This window comes from Chionomys nivalis, chromosome 12, assembly GCF_950005125.1.
Source record: "Chionomys nivalis chromosome 12, mChiNiv1.1, whole genome shotgun sequence".
Classification (NCBI taxonomy): Eukaryota; Metazoa; Chordata; class Mammalia; order Rodentia; family Cricetidae; genus Chionomys; species Chionomys nivalis.
The window spans coordinates 49,722,621-49,739,480 of NC_080097.1; the positions used below are offsets into that span (position 1 = coordinate 49,722,621).

At 48.9% G+C, this 16,860-nt stretch overlaps 1 protein-coding gene across 1 annotated transcript; it reads right to left on the reverse strand.

Moving 5' to 3' along the window:
• Positions 1–1,503: 1,503 nt before the first annotated feature.
• Fam167a (family with sequence similarity 167 member A) lies at positions 1,504–16,775 on the reverse strand. The gene is made up of 2 exons (XM_057786515.1): positions 16,392–16,775; positions 1,504–3,376 (listed from the first exon to the last, which is right to left on the reverse strand). Exons 1-2 carry the CDS (start codon positions 16,773–16,775, stop codon positions 3,113–3,115), a joined length of 648 nt encoding a protein of 215 aa, XP_057642498.1. The 3' UTR covers positions 1,504–3,112.
• Between the last annotated feature and the right edge of the window lie 85 nt (positions 16,776–16,860).

The window sequence follows — 16,860 nt, forward strand, 5'->3', positions numbered from 1 at the left end:
CCTTTGGCTTTGGTCAAATGCAGGCAGGATGGCTACATGAGGTATGCTCACACAGCCTATTGGATGGAACTCCATGGCAACCACCTCCAAGTGGCCCTTCTTGGAGGAAAGTCCTGGAGAATCTTTTCCTCCCTCCTACATCTTCAACTAATTGTTCAAATCATCCATCCATCCATCCATCCATCCATCCATCCATCATTCATCCAATTATGGTCCTGGTCTTATGTATGCTGTAATCATGACAAGAAAAAGGAAATAAATGTCTCTATCTGGATATCTTCTTTTGAAATATTTTTTATTTCACTTTTTTTTCTAACAGTAATATAGAAACAAATAATCATAAAAATAAAGTTGTAAATCGTCCATTGACTATGTAATAGCACTTGGTATTGCTACAGGGGTAGATCTTGGATGAGGCCAGGTTACAGCCAGGCCTGCCCAGGCCCCCTAGGGCTTTGTGATTGCTCCTGAGTCCATGGAGGCAATGGGCATGACCCGTGGCAGCACAGTGGATATTTCGTGTCTCACAGGGGGGCGGAGAGACTTGGGGGGGCGTGGAGATGGTTAAAACAACAAACTGGACTGTGTACACACGGTAAGCCAGGAAACTGGCTGTGGAAGGCTGCTAATGCTGCCACTGACCTACAGACATCTCTGCATGGATTCTACAAGTAGAACGAACAGTTAATGGCTTGTGCTCACCATGAAAGGCGGGGAACTAACAGATACTAACTGCACGTAAAAAAATAGAATGAATTTCCCCTCCACTTTTGTGACCCCTCCCCCCACCCCCTCTCTTCATCCCAGAATGAGATTCTCTTGGGATGAACTTGAGATGAACAACTTAAGCTGAGACATCTAACCTATTCAAATCCACGCCTGGGACAAAGTTTCCTCAGGGAACAAAAGGAGGAGGAAGATGCTGGGTTAGCTGAGCACAAGCTGCTCAATCACGTATTTAGTTGCTGACCATATCCAATTCCATTGCTTTAAGCTGAGGGTGTCAGTTTCTGTAATGACTGATACAATGTTTTTGAGACGTGGTCTCATGTAGCCCAGGCTGGCCTGGAGAATTGACTATGTATCATAGGTTAGACTTGAACTTCTTTTCCTCCCCCATCCACCTCCTGAGTGCTGGGATTAAAGATGTGGTAGCTTGACTAATGATTAATTTCTTACCAGGTTGGCCTTGTTTCTAGAATATGGGATGAGCCTTCTTTCACGTGTTCTCTGTGACGTGGTGTGTGAGGGACAGCCAGCAGGAGACTGGAGTCAGGAGGTCATGAGAGGTGCTGAGGCCTCTTGGGACTTGGCAGTGTTTTACGTGGTCTCTAAGGAAGGGATTGGGGTCAAGGCCTCTGGACTTCAGGGCTTTAAAAAAAAATCTTGGCTATCTTATTCTACCTTTTAAAAAAAGAAACACAAACTGCCTGGCTCTGAAATCACAAGGAAGAGACCATTCAGTCATCCGTGACCATTTAGTTATAACTTCCCATTTCAGCCTCTCCCTGGGTGTGTTGTGGTGTGTGTGAACACAGCCAATTGGGATTCCAGGGAGAACAGACATTATACACAGAGAGCAGTCAGTGTAGACTACAGGACTATGACTGATGGGAAGTGTCGAAGGTCCACCATCTGGGCGTCATGCTTTTCCCCCTCCCCGCAAGACTTCGGATTGCAAAGTGGGGAGAATGGGTGGGGCCTGAAAGGGAGGGAGAGAGAAGCTGGCAACTTATGGGTTTGGCAGAACATCAGGACCATCTCTTGGAAGTTTAAGTTCATTGACAGGAGATCCGTCTAGGCCTGACTCACAGTAATTTCACACCTTAGTATTCTACAGCTACTAAGCAGCCAGGTGACTTGAGGGAAGCTGTTCTCATTCCTGGCTTCCCTTTGGCCCCTCTGCTAATGAGCTGGCCTCACTAGACATACCCAATGTCTGAGAAACTTGTGTCAACAGGATTACATGTGGCCAGATGTGCTGTATCAGGTCTTCCCTGAACCAATCAACTTAACATTTTGCTGATCTCCAGGTTTCTCCTAAGGGGGAAAAAAGCTCTCAAAACTAAACCCCAAACTTGCTTGGCTTACTCAACTGGCTCACAATTTGGACAAGAATCAGACAGGTATTAACGAGTTAGCAACACTTTAGTTAACAGTCATGGTCAATTAAAATTCATTGTTTAGGTCAGGCACAGTCTTGAAGAGAGGCTAGGGGCGGGCTTCTGGACTCCCTGGGGTCTTTGGTGCTGAGGATAAGGTATTGTGGGTGACACCATCAGGTCCCACCAGGAAGGCCTCTGTCATGCCCCGCACGTTAGAATTTACTTGGGGGAAATCTGTTTCCTATCTGCCTGGTTTAGTCACTAGCAGACTGCTAGGTGCTCCCCTGGGGTTGTGAGTGGCAGAGAAATAACTGAAGTGGTTGTAACTGGAGCTAGCGTGGACAGCAGGGTGTCTGGGTTCCCCTACGAAAGCTATCCAAGGTACATGCGCCATGTGTCATGGAGCAAGCTGGAAATAGCATGGCCTTATAGCATTAAGGCTGTAGTTCAAAGTCACAGGGCGGAGCTCCCTCCCAGGAATGCTGGCGGCCATCACAGAGAAGCCTGCATTCCCACGTGCCACCTCGTTATTCCTCTAAGTTTTCTTGTCGTAGCACATCCCTGTCCAGGCTGCTGAGTCACCTACTTAGGAGCAATTAGAGCTAGGACTGGGAGGGTGGCAACAGTATATGAAAGATGAGAGTGCCTTACACATTTAATCCTCCCCGCTTCCTAAGAGGAGAGCTTTCTGTAAGAACAAGCTTTGTGTGTGTTGTGTGTGTGTGTGTGTGTGTGGGGGTGACCCCTTTGGGATTCAATATCATAGCACCAATTATTTTAGGCCACAGAGGGGAGCAGGCCACAGGGATCTCTCTGAGACCCCTGTCTTACATAGTGTCTGTAGACTCTTCAGGGATTGAATGTGAAGATCCATGTATGCAAGGCTGAAGCCCCGGGGGGCCTTCCGTTCCCCAGCATGGCCACAGGGAGACGGGCTTCGAGTAACTTGGTCTGAGCCCCCGCCCCAAGCCCTTAGCTCTGGTCCCCCGCTTCCATCCCAAGGCTTCTCAGCAGAGAGAGAACCTTCTGGAGTTGATGTTCATTTTGGTGACACCAATGAGCTTGAGCGGTGTGGAAAGGCTGAAGGAGGATGCCAGGGGGGAGTCGCAGAAGAGGTCGGACAGCTCATCGCGCTCCTCCAGCTCGTAGGCAGCGTCATTGAGCATCCTCCTGTGCAGGCGGCAGGTCTGCTCAATCTTCAGCTTGTTGATGTCTCCACGGAGGCGCATGAGCTGCCTGGCCAGCTGCTGGTCCTGGAGCCGCATCTCTGCCTGGAGGGGCAAGGCCAGACATGGGTCAGCAGGGGCGTTGTGGCCTGCAGCTCCGTGGGCTCTGCTGAGGACACTCGTTAATAGGAATCCCAACTGATGCCCTGGATCACTGACAGGTCTGTCTGCCAACAGGCACAGTTCCTAGGTCAGTGAGGTGAAAGGGCACTGAAAGTGTCATGGCCCAATGAAGCTTTGTGACAGGCTAGCAATTACGTCTACGTCCTTCTACAGGCTGGTCCTAGCTTACAGTCACCTATAGCTCATTCCCATCCTTTGGTGTTCAAGAGGATGCTCAGGTGGAGCGAGACTGCAAAGAGTAACAGACACCAAATTCGGCAGCATAGCTTCCATGTGGGAAGAAGGGATGAGGTGGGCAGAACAATGAGGGCTTTTTACTGGGACAGCCCCCATTAGGTCCCGAGTGTGGGCTGGCACAACATGAAATTCAGACACTTTACAATGTATTTTCATCATATCCACTTACTACTACTACTGTCTTCCAATTTTCCTGAGTGCCTTTCCAACCCTAACTTTCAAATTCATTTCCTCCTTTTATTTTTTTTTAAAAAGTATAATTAGAAACTCTGAGTCCAGTTAGTTCTGTCCATAGGCACAGGGATGTGGACCATATATACTGGGATGTAGCGCCCTACCAGTGGTCATGTGACTCTCCCTCACTCTGCAACCTGCTATTTTTCTTTCATCAGACATCTTACAATGACTTGTTGATATATATCTTAATAAAGGTTCCTAAGAGCCAATCCAAAACAAAAACAAAACAAAAACAAGCTGATATTTACTATGAACCAGGCACAGCTAACACACTAAATCCTCATGATAGCCTGAGGCATAAAGACCTTACTATGCTACAGGTCACAAATGGGCAAGTTAAAGTCAACTGTCAAAAGGCCCTGAAGCTGGGGTAGGGGCACAGACTGTGGGTACCCACGAGACTGACAACTCTGTTCTGCCTCTTAGGTAGAGTGGAGCCTATGCAGGGCTGATCAAAGCTTGGGACCCTGTAGCGGGTTTCTGATGTTTTTTCAGCATCTCTATTTTCTATTAGGAAAGGGGTGTACTCAGAACTCCTCTTAGCAGCACTTTGCAAAATCCATCTCCACACCAGACCCTGCGGTACCGAAGGCAGCTGCCGTGAAGGTCTGTATTTTGCAAGTGAGGATACAGGAACTCCGAGGGCTTCAAGGTGTCCCTCGGCTTCACAGCTGTGACTTGGCAGGGAAGGAATGCAGCTGTGATCTCACCGGGCTTCGTGGGCAGCCCTGCCCCATTAACAAAGCTTGCTCACTCAGACAGGCCACCAGCTGTTTCTACTTGACCTGAGACCCAATTCCATCCCGCCATTGACGCTGCCTACGCCTGCAAGCGGCTACTGTTTCAATGCTTTTTCTGTCCTCAGACTCAGCTGTCCAGGTGCAAGGAGCCAAAAGAGCCCTGAGATTCAGGAGGACCCCGCCCCTCTGGTTATGCAAATGTTCTCACTTTCTCCACTGGGTTTGGAAATACAGCACATTTCCATGAAGAAAATTAGTGACCTCACTAGTGAGCATTCAGTGTTCTCTCTCTTTCTTCCCCCTTCCTCTTTCTTTCTCTCTCCCTCTCCCTCCTCCTCGCTCTCACACACAAAATACATAAATAAATCTTTTTTCTTAAATGTGAAGGGCTAAGACTTCATATAAAGCCTTTACACGTTACAAAAATGTAAAATCTATATAACATAAAATGTATCATCTTGGTCATTTTGAAGCACACAGTCAGTAGTGTCAAAGACATGCATTCCTGTGCAACCATTGCCACCACTCAATGCCAGAACTGTTCCGTATTTGTCAACTAAAAGATGTGATCATTAAAAAAAAAAAAAATCCCAACCCCTTCTTCTAACCCTGGCCACCCCATTCCACTGCCTATCGCTATGACCTAGATGGCTCTAGAGGACCCCGCCCCTTCCCCCTATGTGCAGGACCCTACAGTGTTTGCTCTTCTGTGACTGGCTTATTTCACTTCCAATCATGCTCTCCGGGTTCACATGGCTGAGAGGCTTTTAAAATTAAATGTCTTTAGCCATGTCTAAAGGGCACCACTGGTCACTGTGCCAACCCCTGACTCCCTGCACTTTGCTGGATGCCTGTCTCTTCCCAGGCCCTGGGCCAGAGGCATCTCCTTTATCTGTCTTATGGAAGAGGAAACTAACTTAAGCCCAGCCCTCCTGGGAATGGTGGCACTCAGATCCCTCTGGGTCAAGCAGTGGCTTTCCCAGGGCCTGGAGGCAGTGGACTTCTGGGGCAGACCCTGTTGCAAGGGTGCCCCTCCTACCTGCTAGCTGAACCAGTCACTAAAGCTTCCTGAACTTCCACCCTTACTTCTCCAAGAAAGGACTGATGAGGTCTTTAGATCATCATAGCATCAAGAAGCTGTACATAGCAACCCTAGGGCAGCAGCTGCCTGTGGTCAAGCTCCTCCCTTCCGGTCAGGAAGGGAACCCACGAGAGCGTCTAGGCTGGTGCACTGGTCCTAAGACTCCAACCTAGAGAACTCAACTGGGCCTAGGTCAAAAACTGTCCTCTGGAGCTCAGTGTAGAATGTACTTATTTTCCACCCCAACCCCAGGGTGGCCTGCCCTCCCTCTGGGGAGGCAGGCACAGGCTGGATTCCGAGCTGTGGTTTGCTGTCCCGGTATTCCCACAATCAGGGCATAGCACCTGACGAAGCGGGTAGAGATGCCACCGGTCAGGGTCTTAGGGGGATTATAGGGTCTTCAGAGACTTGAGGTAGTGGAGGCAGCCTTTCTGAGAGCCAGTGCTGTCCCTCGGACTCGTGGGACGCTGGTGGTTTGGAGGCAAATGAGAAACCTCTTAGGAGAATAGGCTTGTTTCTTCAGGTAGAAGGCGAACCCCTGAGGGTAGGATTAGCTCACTAAACAGTCATTACAGGGCTCTGCCAGAGAAGACATTTCCTGACTTCCCAGCGTACTGTGTGGTGAGGAGAGGTGATGGAGATGCTGAGGGAAGAAAGCCTGGGAGGAGAGTCCCATTGAGAGAATCCAGAACAGAACCCTGTTTACTGGGAAGGGCACACCAACTGCACCAAAGGTTTTTCTGAGGAGAAAAGAGAAGCCCAGGCCTGCTCTGGGCTGGGGCCAATGAAAATGACGGCTATAGACATCCCCTGGATGCCCAAAATAAGTTCAATAGTTACCATATATATGACCAGGGGTTTCGCCCAAAACTGAAGGCAGGCACTCCGACAGAGACTTCTGCCCCTACATACATAGCGGCACACCCCAACTGCAAAACAGATGAATGCAGTCAATCCACGCTCTGGATGGTATCCAGTCGTAGCTAACAGGAGACTCAGACACATGTCACAAGTGGATTTGGGGGCATTATGCCAAGTGATACTAGCCAGCGACAAAGGGATAAATATGTGACCCATCTATGTGAAACAGACAGCAGAAAAGGGTTTGCCAGGGCGTGGGGGTTGGGAATCAGTGTTTAACGACTAGCACTGATAGAAAGAGAATACAATATAGTGAAGAGCATGCGTCTAGTCCCTAATTCTGGGGCTCCTGTGGGTGCTCTCTCAGCAACAGAGCCTCCATTTGTCTCTGATGGATGTTAGAGGGCCAGGCACCGTCTCAGCACATGTGAAGGGGCAGAATGTGTTCCATTTCCATTCGGTTGGACAACGTGAGGTTTGCAAACACTCTTTGTATTCTGCGGCTGGTGTTTGTCTAGATTCACCCAAAGGTCAGCCATTGTTATAATCGGACAGGTATAATGTCAGCCATTGTTACGGCCGGTATTGTGTTGGAGTCCGTGTAGAACCAAGACAATGCAGGACACTTTAACCTTAGTTTGACCCCCGAGACTGCCAGACAGATGACCATGGAAGGAGGCAGGTGGTACGGGTAAGGTGTCTTGCTCAATAGAAACTTGAGTTTCTGGGAATCTGTAGAAGGAAAAACTCAAAGGTTCCCAGAAGCCAGCTCCACATTGTGAACTGGTTTCCAGGGGAGTTATGGACTCAGGCGGAGGTGGAAGTATGCTTCATGGGGAGAAGGTGGCTGGGCCATAGAGGTGGGAGTGGCCTCTCTTGACAGTGGGAAGGCCTTATTATCTGTAGTCCCTGGCCTGGGCTGAGGGACTGGAGAGCTGGCAGCCTGGCTCCAGTTCCCTGGGCTGGTTCAGTTAGGGAGGAGGGAACCGTTTAATTTGCTTGCTCTGTTAGGGCCTAGTCTACTTCCTGTGAGCTGGGCCGGTATTGATCGGGAAGGCCAGACTAGAGTCAGGGCTAAGCACAGAACTGGGGCCCTTCAAGCCCTCCTGGGGAATTCCTGACTCTACCCAAGTGTGAAGCTCTAAAGACGTGACAAGGTTTTCAATTTTTCATACTTGGAAAGTCCCTAAACTGTTACCTTCTCTATGAGAGGCTGGACTTTCAGAGTTATCAGGGGCTCTGGCTTCCGGTTCCCAAACAGCCCCCTACTAGGCGAACATTTCTGGGGAGGTATGAACCCCTAGCAGAAAAGGGAAAAGGATGATTGCCCCCACCCTGATTCATCAGACGGCATCAGGGGTGGGAAGGAGGGAGATGTTCCTGGAAGAGGCACACTACAGAGAGAAGCAGGAGAGGCGAGGAGTTGAGGACCGGTGGGGACTTGAGCTGACACATCTCAAAAGAAGACAATACACACAGGTCACAATCCCAGAGGACCTGAACAATGAGGAGGACCCCAAAAGAGACAGACATGGATCTAATCTACATGGGAAGTAGAAGAAGACAAGATCTCCTGAGTAAATTGGGATCATGGGGACCATGGGAGAGGTTTGGAGGGGAGGAAAGAGGCAGGGAGCGGAACAGAGAAAAATGTAGAGCTCAGTAAAAACAATTTTTAAAAAAGAAGAAGACAATATGGTAGTAGGCAAATTTAGGAAAAGGTGTCCAACATTTCGAATCACTGGGAAAATGCCAATCAGAAAGACGATGTAGCTGGGTGTGAGGGCGCTCATCTGTGATTCTAGCACTTGGGAGACTGAGACAGGCAGATCATGAGTTCAAGTCTGGCCTGGGCTATGTTATAAATTCTAAGCTAGCTTGAGATGCAGAGCAAGACCCTGTTTCAAACAACAAAAACAAACAAAAACCCACAGCAAGATACTACCTTACCTAGAAATGCTGGTAAAGGAATAAGGCAGAGCTACACACACACACATGCACACATGCATGTACACACATATGCACACACACATATGCACACACACATGCACACACACATACACACACATATGCACACACACACATGCACGTATACCACTGTAAACAGAACTACCTACCTTGACTACCTGAGAAGCTAACGAACTCCCATGTTACTGCAGGACAGTCCACCATAGTCAAGACACGGAATTGACTGGGATGTCCACCAAGGGATGAATGGCTTTTTAAAATGTAATTTATTATCCAGCTATAAAACTGTGAAACCTTCATGTTTTCAGCAGGGTAGAATGAACTAGAAAACACTGTGTTAAGTGCAACAAGCCACACACAGAAAGACAAATACCACATGTTCTTACTCATTTGTGAAAGCTGAACTATAGATGTCCTGGAGGCTTGGAAGGTGATGGCAAAATACAGAAAGACTGGGTAATGGGTATCAAAACAGGGGAAACCCATTCCAATATTCTTTTGGTAGTACTAGGGATTAAACCTAGGGCCTCACGAATGGGAGGCAAGCACTCTACCACTGCGCTATAGCCTTAACCCAGTTCTGTTAGTCTGATCATACCTAGATAAATAGTATATAACAATTTAATATATATTTCAGAATAACTCAAGAATTTGAGTGTTGTCACCACAAAAGGGGTAGTACTTGAAAAGGTGGAAATGCTAATTTTGATTTGACCACCACATACCACATCTAATTATACTACCACACTTCACAATAGAACCGTGTGTGTGTGTGTGTGTGTGTGTGTGTGTGTGTGTGTGCAGAAAGGGATTATGCACCCCAGGCATGCTTCAGACTGAACTAACCGCTTTAATATTTGAGACCACCATAGCCAGCTTCTGTGTTAGCATAAGATACCATCTCATATGGAGCGAAAGAATTAAATTCTTGGAAAGAGGCCAAAATGGAATTGACTTTGGAGAATAACACAGCAAAGTGCCATGAGTGGAGAGGATGTATTGAGGAAGCAGAAGGCACCTTCAAGCTCACTTACTGAAGGAGCGGTGGATAGAGCAGCCGTTTGACTCTGAGGCTGGGGCAGATCTGAGTTCAAATCCCCCATGCTGATAACCAGTTCTCTCATCTGTAAAGAGGGGCTGGTAATACTCTCAGTAGTGCCCACCTGGAAAGGTGGCTGTGGGCATCAAGCATTGTGAGAGGAGTAAGCATGCGCAGTACTTATCTTGGCCTTTGGTTCCTCCTCTTTATTTTCCTTTATCAACACCCTGAGAGGCGGGTATTTGTTGCCCCCATTTTACAGTGATAAGATTGGGGAGGACTGGGGAAACTGCAAATGGGCTATAGTAGAGCTGATCTAATTGCAGCTGGGTGTTTTTCCCACCCCACCCATGACCAGGTACTGGACCAGCTGCTTTGCAGTCAGTTATCTGCGGGTACCCAATAGCTCCCCAAACCACTTCAGATTTACAGCATGGACTTCCACAGAGGCCAGGAGAGATCTGCCCTAAACAATTACCTTTGGTTGGCCTCCCCTCTCTAAAGAAGAACTCCACCTGCAGGTCCCTAGGTGATGTCTGCTGCCTTCTCTTCAGGGAGACTCTCAACACCAGACCCACCCACCTCAGTTCCATAGCCCAGCCACCCAAGGACTTCTCATCTTGCTACAGGTGATGTGGTGGGATGGGAAAAAGCTCCTCTTGCCTTTTGTGGCTCTTGGAGTGCCTTGAGCTGCTGCTCTACTGAGTTGGGGGGTCCATGAGCTCCTTTGTTCCTTTCTCAACACTGCAGGGAAGAAAGGGGACTGTGGGCAGGGTGTTGGGATGGGGGTCAGCTTTGGTCTACTGGCTATAACTCCTGTAGCTCTCAGATCCCAGAGGCATGTCTGGGGATGGAAGACCTTAGTTTTCTCCTTCTAGGAGACTCCTATCTGCAGGGCGAGGCACGAGTTCCAGTTCCAGTGGCAAGACAAAAGAACCCAATACCTTTCTTTCTTTGACCTTTTATTTTTAGTAACCCCTTTTTCTTGATTATATATATATAGTTTCTATTTTTAGAAATTTATGAAAACTACAAAAAAGTAAAAATAATGATATTACTAAGAAGAAATGATTATCACCATTGCTCTGATGTCTCCTGTACCTTTGTCTATAAATTCTCTTATTTATTTATTTACAGACATAGCCTTGCTATGTAACCTTGGCTGATCCTGTACACTCTATGTAGCTCAAGTTGGATTTAATATAAAATTTTCATAACCCCCTACAAAGTTAGTATCTTCTCAGAGGAATAGAATTGAGTGCTTATGGTTGGAAGAGACAAGCCTTGGGCAGACAGATACCTGGGCTATTTGTGAGTCAAGGCCCACTCGGCCAGTCTCCTGCTGGCTGCCTCTGAACACTTTTTCATCTTCCCTGAGACAGAATGGTCCCAGTGACATGTTCTAAGGCACGGCATGCAACCCTGTGGAACCTTCTAGGAGCATCCTCTTCTGAAACCATCAGGGTTTGACAGCCTGTGGCTCATGTGATGGGTCTCTCAAACAAGAAAGTCTCCTGGACCCTGAGTCAGATGTGTGCCATCCTAACAGGCTTAGCCACATCCTTGGCTATCACTTAACCCTATGTCCTAAGACATCTGGGCTTTCTGAGCCTCTGTCTTCTCCTTTGTAAAATGGGAAGGGCAAACAGCCTCAAACTTCCGGGAGCACTTCACAGAAGTGCTTCAGGGCCTTAGAGTCCTCTCTCGCCATCGTCACAGAACTCCTCCCCACACAGAGAGCGTGATCTGTCATCTGGCTGGGCGTCCAACAGATGAGGATAATGGTGTCACACATGCCGGAGCCATGTGCTTGCCTAGATTTACCACTGAGAACTCTGGCTGGTGATCAAACTGAGGCCACAGGTGCCACCTGAAGCTGGGTTTCCAGCTCTGACACCCGGGCCCTGCCTGATTAGTACCCACCAGGTTTCTTATTCTGTTTCCTAACAACTATAAACACCTTCTGCCCGCAGGGATCAAACACCTGCAGGAAACAGTGTAGGTGCTACGAATTCTCAGGTTCTCACCACAGAGTGCCCAGGGACCTGGGAGGTTAGGCTTTTACTTCTGTCTGCCACTGACAGAGCAGAAGGTATCCTGGCCTGTTTCTTATCTCGGTGTCTGCAAACGCAAACGGCACTGCTAAACAAGACCACAAAGACAAGACTGAAGATAGGCAACTGATTACTGGTGTCTCAGGCCCAGGCCTGAAGCTGGTTCCCTGACCAAAAGGAGCTACCAGGGCAAATGGAATCCCACACTTAGCTGGAAGGAGCTGACATATTCCTGCCACCCAGGACCATGACCTTCCCATTTCACCCTTCCAGAACTGCCACCACCTCATCCAGGACCATCCATTAAGCTGTCTTCACTGCAGAGGCATAGCTGGGGCTTGTGACCTCCTGATAACCAGAGCAATCTAGAATCAGCAAAGGAACATGGTGGCTATTTTCTAGGACCCTGAGAATAGTGAGATCGGATCCCAGCCTGGGGGTGTTAGGTGGCCCCAAATCACCAAGCGTAGAGACTTCCCTGCCTGTCACAGTTGGGTGGTGACATGGTCTCTTGATCTAGCTGAAGCAGATGCCAGGCCTTAGTTGAACGTCATATGATATTTACAGTTTGAGAATCATTGAATGAATAGAGACCCAGGATAGGACCAAGGGGAAGCAAGGAATATCAGATGGGAGACCAGGGAGGTCCATAAGCTTAAGTTGTAGGCCCTGTTCCTGCTATCACTGCTTCCATGTGGCCCAAGGCTCAGCCTGCGTGGGGTCAGAGTGAAGGAACTCAGGCCGGTAGTCCAGGAATCACACTTCTTCAAAGATGGCTTTGAGCTTTTGTGTCCCAATACCCTTGGTACATTAGCTGAAGGAAATGCTACCCTACTCTAGCTCAACAGGGATGTTGGCAGTAACACCCCATATCTTGGAGTGAAAGCCAGGAAGGAATATCAAGAGGAAGCCTCCAGCCCCTTCTTTGCTTTAGAAACCTGTCCAAATCCTACAACCCCTCTCTGCTGGTCCTAGAGGAGGCAGGGAAGGGTAGGCAATGCCGCCTGTCCCCGTATAGCCTGCCTTTGAATGCAGGCTCATTGGCAAATGTCTCCCTGGCTGTTTTAACAGCTCCCGGGAGGATCACCAGATAGACAGGAGGCACACTTTGGGTTGCCCTCTGCTAGGACCAAAACTTCCAGTAAAACCAGGACCTGGTGGCAGAGACCCAAAATTGCATCTACTTCTGAAGCTGAGGCAGGAGGATTGCAAGTTCAAGACCTGTCTTGGCTATAGAGTGAGTTTAAGGCTAACCTATGCAACTTAGCAAGACCTTATCACAAAAAGCATACTAGAAGGAGGGCTGGAGATATGGTTCCAGGGAAGGGCACTTGGCTAGCATGAGAAGGAAGGGCTTTAAATTCAATCCCCAGGACTACGACAAACATCTATTGTGGGTGTTCGGCAGTGTGTGTATGTGTGTGTGTGTGTGTGGCAGGGGAGGGGAGCCTGAATACTGCCTGGCATTAGAGTCTCAGTCTGTCTCCTCAGACACATGAGAGAAAGGATAAATTTGCACGGAGCCTGACAGATGTGCAGGGAGAGGGTGGGGTGCCTGGGTACAGAGAAAGCTCGACTCTGAATTGAAAGAAATGCAGCATAATAATAAAGGTAATACAAGCTACCCTCACTGGGGCCTTAAAACTGTGAGATTTTAAAGGTACCTTGATGGTGAGCGCAGGATAGACTAGAAAACTAGCATGAAGCTTTGTTTTAACTGAGACAGAGAGAAGAAAGCATCTCTAGTCTGGCTGCTTCCAGCTAAGAGTCTTATGAACTGCTTTTGTTGGTATCTGATTTCTCACAGGGCAGAGTTGAGCGTGGGGGTCCTGAGATCAGCATCAGAGCTGCTGCTGGCCTCCAGGAGGGCCATCTTTAATCAGGTGGGGTTTCTGCATCATTCATTGGGCTGGGTGAGGATGTTCTTCACTAAGACCCCTTTGCTGTCTGAACTTGGCTTTGTGGAATAGTAAGGCAGGGGGACGGGTGTGAAGCTCAAGCTTGGAGACTTGTGGATCTGCCCTCTGAAGTTTTTTCTCAGCCCCTTGGGCCTCTTTTCATTCCTTGGCACTCTAGGCGTGGTGTGGCATATGACATTTAGTGTCCCTTGGTCCATATTGGAAGCCCCAAATCACAGATGCCCATCTTTGACCTACAGAACAGAATATTCATCCTTACGAGAGACTCAGAGGGCTCTGTATGCACACTGGAGCTCGGAGACCAAATGGCTTTTCCAGCATGTTCAGCTGGGTCTTCCCTAGTCAAGCCAGCTCACCAGACACCCTCCTGGACCTTCTTAAGGTGGAATGGAAGGCAGGGAGTCTCGTCCAACCTTGTTTCTCTCTCTGCCTCCAACCCACGCATTTTGTTGACTGCTGACATCCCTGTGAACTCAGCCTTAGGAAAACCGACTGCCCAATGGAGGATGCTGTATTCCGTGGCAGCAGCTAAGACTAGCATTGGCACGGTGACCTGATGGCCCCGGCTTCAAATGACAAATGTCTTATTCCCACTTGCTTTTTTTTTTTTTTTTCACCACTATACTAACAAGGAAATACAAAACCCATTTGCATTCCTCTCTGAGTCTCTTTGGTCTTCTTGAAGAAGAGAGTTTGGGAAGGTGAGGTCACATGACGACGAGACGTGAGTAATGCAGGTGAAGTATCTGACACACGCTGAGCACAATGACACGTCAGTCATCGCCATCACCATCATTACCCACCCCTGGTCACCCAGGAGAACAGAAAATGCTATGCAGATAGAAGGCACGTTACTAACGCACTTATTTCTTGTGCCCACATCAGGACTGCCTTCGGCAACCAAATTAGTCCTGACTCTGACTGCCCTGCCCTGGGATCCGACAGTCTGAGGTACCCTAAACATGGCTGGCCTCCTCCACTTAGCCAGCATGCTCTGGGTGGGGCACCTTGCCATGCTTGTTTTGGATGTGTCCTGGCAATGAGCGTAAAGTATGCCCCATAGATCTCAGACACTGTTCTCAACGCTGCGTACTGCTTTAACCAATCTTTAAAGTCTTTAGATGCTCAGCATCATACGCTAGGTATTCATTTCAATGGTCTGAGGTGTGGTTGAGGCTTTGGGGTCTTTCCTGAGCCCCCCCCCATGGTACTTTACTAAAGGATGATGGGGGTGTCTAGAAAATTTGAAAGACTCCCCTACTGTTTTCCATTTACTCAGAGGAATATTTTCTCTACTCCTCACTCCAAAGGGAAGCCCACAAGGAATGTGAACATATTTAGACAGTAAACAACCCGCTCTGAGAAGCAATAAACTCTCAAATGAACCCAAAACCAACAAATTGCATCCTTGGCTAATGAGAATATTTTTTTGTCCCTCTGTGAAAAACAGATCAAAGCAGGTTAGCCTCAGGGATTCAGGGTGCTGCTTCTAGGGTCTGTCACTGGCCCTGCATGCTCACCCCTTCATCTTTCATGCTCCTGTGAGTACCCTGGGGTCACGAAGCAAGAATCCACAGGTGCCCTGTCTTCTGCAGAAGTCAATAGCAAGCATATCCTGCTCGGCCTTAACATCACACACAATGGAAGAGGGTGTTCTGAGCCGTCTCAATGTCAACTAGAGAGGCTCCCAATTAATCAAAGGCCCAACCTCCTGAGCTGCTACCACCCTGAGCTCTAGTGCTTTATTTCAGCCCATGAGAAATTTCAGGCTCCGGTGGAGAGATGTCTTGCAGGATTCAGCAAAGCAAGTCAGGCCAGCTTCTGCTTTCCTGTTGGCTGGAGAGATGCCACTGGCTCTGGAAGGCAGCTGGCCTTGACTGGGGGCTCCCTGGAGTCAGATGGCCCTGCCGGTGATTCAGGGAAGCAGCTAAAGCTTAGGGGAGGCTTTGTTTCGGATCTGGGTCTGCTAAGAAGCAGCTATGATGGAGGAACCTAGTGGTTTTCCGAGGGCAGCATGGGGAAATGTCCCACTTCCTTTCCCAGGTTTTTCATGGTTCCTGATGGGGACCTCTGTGGGCAGTAAAAGGATCCAGCTGCTGTGCTACTCAGCATCTTCTGTCTTTGCTCACTAGTTCCATCTGGAAGGCCTGACCACCGTGACTTCTTTGCCAAAGCCTTCACTCAAAGCGTGGTCAGTCATGTGTCCCCTTCTGGCAGGTCTTAAGCACCTCAAATTATCGAACAGCATTTCCCATGCTGAGCCCCAGTACTTACAATCTATGACCCCCAGACAGAGAGCCTTTCCCAAAGTCACTCACCCCACCTGAGGGACCTACCACCTGGTGTCAACTCCCACCCCAGGAAAAGAGGCCACTTGCTTGCTGACTGAGTGGTGGTCCCCAACCTGTAGACAACTGTGGTGCATGGGGAGAGGGTTTCTTAGAGAAGTTAGTACAGGCAAACTCTGAGAATCCCCTGCCTGTCCAGGAATAAGAGCAGGGGAGTCTGATCCTGGTGGGAAAAGGGTAGGAACACCCTACTGTGTGCTCAGATCCTTGCGGGTAACACTTTTCTCCATATCTTTGATTAGGGGCTGACTGACTCAGGCCACATGCATCCACTGAGAAATAGGATTTACCCTTTGCCCAATAGGAAGACAGATGTGCAAAGGGGAAACATGCAGAGATGGAAGGACAAACATCATGTAGGGGCACAGGCAAAGTCAGACAGAAAGATGGAGAGAGGTTACAAGCATGGCACACTTTCCATGTGGGCCTCTTGTGGGGCAGCCAGCCACTCACCAGTTCCTTTCTGACCCAGGTTATGGCTTCATCGATACTCCGGAAGCCTTCCAGCTTGCCTGTGGTCAGAGGTCTGTCACCCCGGCTGGCACTCCTGGGAGGTGGGAGCAGCTCTCTGGATTCCCTCAGAGGGACTGACGGCACTCCATCTCCACAGGCTCCCTGTTCCAAGCTTGTCTCTTGTGGGGCAGCTGACTTTGGGAAAGGCCACGTCTGCTCCTCTAGCCTGGCCTGCCATTCCAGGTAGGAAGGTCTTCGGGTCTCTAGCCTCAGTTTCTCGGTGAGGGCCTTCAGGCTGAGTAGGTGGTCATCGGGAGGTGCGGCTGCTCCTGCCAGCCTGTCTTTCTCACCCACTTCTTCCACTTGAATCCGTGGCACAGACATTCTCTAGTCTGCCCTGGTTTCCAGGCATGGGAGGCAGTGGAGGTCACTCCAGAGCCTTGCTGGGTAGCAAGGTCAAGTCCTGCTC